Source organism: Hesperophylax consimilis, chromosome 12 (genome assembly GCF_061612785.1).
Source record: "Hesperophylax consimilis isolate HC1 chromosome 12, BYU_Hcon_1.0, whole genome shotgun sequence".
Lineage (NCBI taxonomy): Eukaryota > Metazoa > Arthropoda > Insecta > Trichoptera > Limnephilidae > Hesperophylax > Hesperophylax consimilis.
In genome coordinates, this window is record NC_142847.1 from 9,996,822 (window position 1) to 10,005,000 (window position 8,179).

Genomic DNA, 8,179 nt, shown 5'->3' on the forward strand with positions numbered 1-8,179 from the left:
AGAAGCCTTTGAAATTTTGATATTTAGTCACATTTCTAAATACCCTGGCCTGTTAGGTTAACAGCTAATTTAGAAGTTGTTCGTAGAGCACCTGACATTGCCGAATTTATAATAGAAATCAAAATAAATTAATCATCAACGTTACAAGATTAACTAAATAAGGAATTTCAGTCCATTTAACTAACCAACCATCGCGCCGTTTCTCCGCAGGGGTAGGCAAAGAGGAAGGACCGCCAATCAACTCGGTCTTGGCATACTCCTTGCCTCATTCACGTTCATACATCGTCGCATACACACTCTTCTGCTATTCTACATGACCCGACTCAAGCATTTGGTTCACTTGATCGTCCCATGTCTTCCTCGGGCGTCCCTGACTCATTTTTTTGTAAATTCAACTTCTTACTTAAATATCAGTATTTGTTTTATAAAGATAATTTGTTTTAAAACGATCGAATTCTGGCGAAGTACGAGTGACGTCATACGTACCTCGGTTTTGTCGGCTAAGGCCGTTCCTACACGGGTCGATATGAAATCAACAAATACCAAAATTCATAGTTTTAGGTCATAAAAAGAATATGACAGAATTAATCTGTATAAATCGATTATCTTCTTATACGGCATTTTTTTCAAATATGTAACCCTGTTCCTAACCTAACCTAACAATACCCAAAATGTTACCTTACCTAATCTTAATTAAGAATATCGATTTTATTTATTAAATAAATTACTAAATCAATTCATCCTGACCTTATCTCACCTATCCTGACCCAACCTAACCTAACTATTTTTAATGTAAAATATTAAATAAAATAAAATAATTTATAGGACTTGAATAAAACACGTTGTGATATGTGAAAAGCATTTATTAAGACCCTTGAAAAAATATTATTATGATTTTTCACAAAAACTATACTCTACAAGTTATCAATAGTAAATAGAAATTGTTCATAAAATCTCAGTCTGAATTCAATTCTGTTCAAATGTGTAAGTACATAAAACCGCTAATCACTGATAGATCCGTTGTAACCTCTCCCTCTTTCTCATAAAAAATGCATGTTGCAGAAAGGTAGCTTGCAACGGAACTCTCAGTGGCAGGACCATGCGTAAGAATTCCTGGTAAATTTGGAAAAGCCATTATGAAGGGGTTGTCAGGGGACAATTAACTAAATACCTTGAGTTCTGAGAAACACTTGATTATTAGAATTTGCGATATTTAAAATACCCGACATTATGCACACAGATGATGTGTAATGTTGATCATTTGTTGATAACAGTTGACACAGTTTAGACGTGTTTGTTAGGAAGTGTTTTTTTGTGTTGAAAGTTAAAAATCTTAATTTCAAATTCGATTAAATGTTACACAATGGTTTGTTTTTACTCTTGTCCGAATCGGGTTTTGACATTGAAGTCATTATTTTTTTCCCGACTTAATGTCTACTGTGTAAATGGAGAATTACATGGGTGTGTGTAAGTTATTGCAATTTACTTTTGTAATGTTTATTTATTTAGTTATTATTTTATGCCCTTTTCAGAGGCTTTTACATTTGAATACTAAAAATTATACAGTATTTATTATACATAACTAAACTTCCACAGTAACAATCCTTTGTATTTGTTTAGTGATTAATTGAAGAAGTCCAATGACTCGGTATAATTATTTCCCTCTGTAAGTATTCTGGGCAATGAGGAATACATATGGTATGGTAGTCCCAGAATTTCTGCACTGAAATAAATTCCGACTTCTAATGGTACGTATACATTTGCAAACCGAAACGTGAACCGAGCCAGAAAGGAACGAAGCATCTGCAAGCGGCGTTTCGCGCTATTTGCGATTGCTTAGTTCCTTTCCCATAAGTTGAGGTTCAGCTCGGCAGTTCGGCTCGCGTATACGTAGCATAATATTACGTAGTGGAATCCAAAATCAACTAAGCAATTCTGGACAATCAAATGCATCATTTAGAATTTTATATAGAAATACCGGGTCAGTGAGAATTCTTCTGTCCGACAATTTAAGCATATTCATTTAATTTAAAATGGGGCTTTAGTTCAACAAAATTGCTGCAATATTCATCTTAAAACTTTGAAAACGTAAGAATGTATGTTGTATTCTTTCAATAGCTTGTACATTAATGTGGGTTCCAGCAAAACCTCCTAGATCACAAGGCCGGGACACTCATTCAAAGCAGCCTCCTAACTTGTATGGGATTTTTTAAATACGTTTTTTTGGAGGTTCTCATACAAATTAGGAGGCTGATTTGTTTCAGTGTCCCGGCCTTGTGATCTAGGAGGTTTTGGTTCCAAGTGGGAGAGTTGTACTCAAGTTGACTTCTACCAATGTCAAAATATAACAATTTATAAATTGTTGAAATTTAGATTTTCCATTTATCATCTGAACATTGAATGATTTTGAGTACTGTGTAATGTAGATCTTTGCATTATGTTATGTTGATGTTTTATTCGGTTACGTGACATCGCACTTGACATTTTGATTATTCTATTAAACAGCCATAAATAGTGGTGTTTTTGACGAATTTAGCTTCTTCACCATCATATATATTTTATTTTCAGATTTAAATCGGAACGTGCAAAAGCGAACCAACAATCGGTCTATTGACCAGTGTAACTTACTATCAATCATTCGACATGCGATGACCAACAACAAAAAATCAATTTCCTCGTTTACATTCTTTACCTTTCATTTTCTCAATTTCCTGTGCACAGTTTAGTGCAGCCCACTGTCTCGAGTTATACAGTGGCGAACGGCCGCGGAGTAAAAGATTAATCGGCTGTTTTTACTGTCAACGTTAAGCTCTTTTGACTGTCAACCATAAGCTGTTTTGACTGACAACACGATTAACAAGAGGCTGTTTTCTAGGGTAACAGTTTGAAATTTAAGTCAGTGCGTCGAGTTGATTAATTTCGTGGCACCTTCTGGAAAACAGTTTTTTGGGGACGAGTTTGATTTGCTGTTTTTTAATACATAGGCTGTTTTGTCTGTCAATTTTAGATTGTTTTTACTGTCAACCTGAAGCTGTTTTTGAGTAACAGTTTGAAATTGAAATTTGTGCATTGAGTTTATTTGATTTATTCCGTGGGACCTTGTCCCTGGGGTGGCAGTTTCTTGGGGATAAATTATTTTGTTGTTTTTAACATAGGCTGTTTTGTTCTGTCAATTTTAGATTGTTTTGACTGTTAACCTGAAGATTTTTTCGGGTAACCCTTTTAAATTTGAATCAGTACATTGTGTTAACCATAGACATATGAATATTAGTAGACCTGCCCTAAGTGATTAAAAGCGTATTATCCCCACTCCCCATACCGGTTCCATTGGAGCCGGCTGTGCTCGCGCATGGCCTCAAGTGAAATTTGAAAACGTGACGTCATCATTCTTGTGCGAACTATGGTCGAGGCATCATCGGTTCATTTTACGAAATAACACGGCAAAATGTTGACTTGTACTATGAAAACTCGTAAAAATAGATGTGAAAAAGAGAATAAACCCAATTGTCGTATTACATTCCATATATAAGCATTATTTTACTTTATTTTAAGCATATTCACATCGTATAATATGAATCAGTTGTTGCTATCACATCGAGAAACGTCTGGACGCGAAACACAAAGCTGGTTGGTTGCTGGGAAGTAAATTATGAACATTTATAAAAAAGATAAATTAAAGTGTCACAATAAAGTGTCTTAACTAAATACTTAAACGAAATATTCGACTCTGGAAATGGAACCGAATTTTTTCGCCGAATTTGGACTTCGCAAATTTGTTCATAACGTGGCGAGTAATTTGCGCTCCCATGTAAAAATGTCTATTCATTCAAAAGCAGATTTTACTTTTAAGAAGTAAATGGTGATATTATAATGCGAGATGCCTATTTACTGTCAGATTGATTTATTGACGAATCACAGTCAGCTTCACTCCCTTCGTTCTTCAACAGTTGATTTTACCCCTCGCCATTATCTTCTCGTCTATTAATTCCTATGTCTGTGGTGCTAACCTAACATATATTTTATTTGTATTTGAAGAATTTGTTGTTTGAATGTTTTGTTGTTATTTAACATAGGCTATTTTGTCTGTCAACAGTTTGAATGCGGATGGACTCTCACCTCTGGACGTGGCGGTGCTGAGTAACAACAGGCCGCTGGCTAAAATGCTGCTCGGTTTCGGAGCTCAGGAAGGGAACCAATGTAAGTACCTACCTTTTAAAATTTGCTAAAAACATCAATAATACTTATCGCGTGATTATTTTATACATGTGGATAGTTTAAAAGTCACCTGCTCATATACACTCCGTTATATTATATATATATTACTCAAAATATTTATTAATTAATTTCCAGTAAAATCTTCCGAAGCTTTGGGCTCGCACCTCCGCCGGTTGAGCGCGGAGGCCGAGTGCCGCCTGCAGGAGCTGTCTTCCTTCCGCCACACCCTGGGGCCCGCAGGACACGGCGGCGCAGGGTACGGGGGCGGCGGGGGCGCGCCCGCCGCGCCTGTGCCCCGCGCGCAGGGTGGAGCACCCGCCGCCAACACGGGCTGCGCCGGCCAGGGGGCGGACCAAGAGAAGCAGCTGCACCATTGGGAGAGGCGTACCAAGGCTCTGAGGTATTTTACATTGATGTCGTGTAAACACAATGATTTATGTATTCAGGTGAATTTATTCTAACCATGCCGGGAAACCGTGTCTTAATGGAATGCCGCGAAGCTATGGCTTTGTGGAATGGCGTAAAATAATGCCGTGAAGCTAAACATTTATGGAATGCTGCAATGCTATGACTTGATGAAAGGCTGCGAAGCTCTGAATTAATGAATTATGCGAATTTATTTATGTCTTGATGGAATACCGCAAAAACGTGATTTCATGGAATGCTGCGAAGTAATAACATGATGGACTGCCACAAAGCCATGCTTAAATGGAATGTCGCAAAGCCATCGCTCGATGGAATGCTGTGAAACTGTATTTCTATGGAATCACGCAAAGCCATTCCTCGATGGAATGTTGTGAAAATGTACTTCTATAGAATGTCACAAAGACATGTCTTGTATATGGAATACAGCCAAACCTCATGGCATAATATATTGATTAACTGCCAGTGATACTTTCGTTTTTTGAGATGTTTTTTAACCCTTGTAGGCGTATGCTGCTGGGCTGGCAGCAGATGAGGGCCCCCGGACTGCCCTGCAGCCCCGAGCTAGACGTTACCTCCCCCACCAGTGTGACCGTCAGGATAAGGGAAAACGTGGCCCACCACCAGACACACCCCATCATTACGAAATACAGAGGTAAGTCAGCCAGTAACACAATAATCATGCTCCTGGGCTGGTAGCGGATGAATCCTCCGATGTGGCCTCTTCAATTAGCGAAAAAGTTAGTGCGTCTTTTAAAAATGCTTATTGCATTATTTTTTATTTATTAATTTTCGGGAAATCGACAGTTTACTTTTATTTTAGTTTGTACATAAGTATTATAGAGCCAAAATAAACCAGTTATGGATTTCCTCCTTGTGACTTTACCTCTACTGAGACAGCATAATAAGGAGTAAGTAAATTAAATTTGTAAGAAAGGAATATGAATTTAAAAATTTATACAAAACAAAAGATTATATAAAACGAATAAAACAAAACATTTTTCAATACATTTATAGCCATAGAGAGAGGTTGTAGATATAAATCAAATCATAATACATAGAAATATAAACAATAGAGACATAACATTATTCACAAACCATCAGAGAAATATTCTTTTATGGACCTCTTGTATTTCGTAAGTTCGCAATTGAAAATATCAACCTTGGATAATACGCTATTGTAATTATTGCATAGTCTGTTCAGGCAAGAATTCTGTTTAGAGTTCGTTTTGCATTGATCCACCCTGAACAGGACAAAAGAGCGTGTTGAACTCGCAGGTACATTGAATAGAATCTTATTTAGCAACTCTGATAATAAATAAATTACCCCGTATACCTAATGACCAAAGTTTTCTTAGTAATGTTTTTCAAAATGCGTTGAAGCGTAGACCCGGCTCTAAAAGATTTTTGCCCTCTTAATGAAAAAATTAAAAACAATCTAAATACTCAGATCGAAAGAAAAAATATATTTTTATGTATCTATATGTGATCCAGTCTGCCGCTTGAAGTACGAATTTTCGTAGTTTTATAGACACCGTGTATATCTTTCGGTCGTACAGTTGCTCCTCGTCTCGCACAGACATGGGAGCTCTCGTATGTTGTGAAGGGGCTGTATGAAAAGATCTGATAATAATAATAATAATATTTGGCTAATTTATATAGCGCCGTTTTCGTGAGAAATCACCTCAAGGGCGCTGTACAAATATATTTCTTAAATATTTAATACTAGAACTACTGACTTATCTCTAAGACTTATATCTAGTGACTTACGACTAAGGCCTATAACTACTATCTTAACGACATATACACGAGTATTTACATATTTGGCAACTTAAAACTAAAATTAAAATTAACAATTTAATCTTACTAACGCCAGAAGAAGAAGGAAGTTCTATTATATTAGGGTGAATTTATTGTTAGCTGGATATATTATATGTTAAATGAATTAAATTAATGAATAAAATCAATCAATCGCCAATCTTAAACGCATTTAGATGATTCATCTGCCAACAATTAAATCGATTAACTTGTTATGTTCCCGCTGATATTGTCCATTGTCCACTGGTAGGCAAGTCAATAGCAAAATTGAATGAACGGAATCGCTAGATAATGTAACAATTACGGTATAAAAAAATGAAAAAAAAGAAATATTTGGATAGAATGACGGATTTATGGAAATGAGTGTCTGAAAAAGTGAGTTTTTAGTTTGGATCTAAATTCTGTTGGGCTGGTTATACATCTCAATTCCATAGGAAGTTTATTCCAAGCCTTGGGGCCGGATACTCCGAATGCACGATCACCAAACTTAGTGTTCGGATTTCGCTTAGGCTCTTTCAACCTTCCAATTGCAGATGATGTCGCTGATCTAAGAGTTGACTGCCTTAGACCAGTATTTTCCGGAATGCATAGCTCAGTAATATACGGTGGCGCCATTTCGTTGATAGCTTTAAACACCATCCAGCATAGCTTGTACTGGATCCTTTCAGGACACTTCAGCCAGTGAAGATTTCGGAGGTGTTCCGAAATGTGCGAAAACTTGGGTACCTCGGTGATAAGCCTTGCTGCGGCGTTGAACACTGATTGTAGTTTATCAGTTTCGCATTTAGGAAGATTTGCATAAATGCCGTTGCAAATCTTCAAGAGGTTCACATTAAATTAGGGAAGAAAGACAGATATTGACTTATTCAAGTGCACGTCGTTTTACATTGAGATTGTTTTCCAACTCGTTCTGCTGTCGACATCATCAGAGTCAGTGTTTCTAACAGAGCAAAAATGTAGCATTTTTCAAAAGTAGTAATCCTAAAACATTGTACCATTGAATCTCACAAGATATATTTCCAAATTTCCAGTGCAATGGTCATCACGAGCGGACTTCTCCAACGTGTGCGGCGAGCGAGAGGTGCGCGCCAGTCTGCCGTCCTGCTCTTGTGTCGCCGTGGGGCTAACTCGTGGGCGTCGCTACTTCTTCAGGGCGCACGGGGGCAACCTCAAAGGCTGGGGGCCACACAACACTTCCACGCCGAATAGCGTGCTGCCGAGCAGTGAGTATAACTTTTTTTTGTTGATTTTGTATTTTGTCAGATCCAATGATCTCTTCATGTAAGCCTGGATCTTGAATGAAACACAGATGTCAGAAAATCTTTCCACAGACAAGCTGATGAGCACAAGACAGAGTTGTTTTGGTCTTTCAAGAATGGTTGTCATTTAAAATCAATCTACATAGTATTTTTACCCCAAGACTGAAAAATCACATTGTAACCTTCTATTTTATCAAATCCAATTATTAATGACTCTCTAATTTCAGGCTGGCGCGATGTGGAAGGCCGACGCGCCCGCTGGGATGGACGCACGGCGGCCGCGCTGGAGAGGGTGGCAGCATCAGCCCGCCTGGCGCGCCCCCCTCGCCCAGCGCCTCCGCCACCACGCCGGGCCATGCGTGGCCGCCATGCCATCCGACACCTCTTCACTCAGGCTAGCAAGTTCCACAAGAACCTGCGCAGGTACAAAACACAACCTTACCTAACTTTGCTGAATGAGAAAA

General features: G+C 38.1%; 1 protein-coding gene across 1 annotated transcript in view; it reads left to right on the top strand.

The window, feature by feature from the left end:
• The window catches only part of wake (ankyrin repeat and fibronectin type III domain containing protein wide awake), a 174,014-nt gene that overhangs the window by 155,663 nt on the left and 10,172 nt on the right, over window positions 1-8,179 (top strand). The window contains exons 5-9 of the mRNA XM_089638113.1: window positions 4,094-4,197; window positions 4,351-4,615; window positions 5,145-5,293; window positions 7,488-7,679; window positions 7,943-8,138. Coding sequence (XP_089494239.1) covers window positions 4,094-4,197; window positions 4,351-4,615; window positions 5,145-5,293; window positions 7,488-7,679; window positions 7,943-8,138 — 906 coding nt within the window. The remainder of the gene's footprint in view (window positions 1-4,093; window positions 4,198-4,350; window positions 4,616-5,144; window positions 5,294-7,487; window positions 7,680-7,942; window positions 8,139-8,179) is intronic.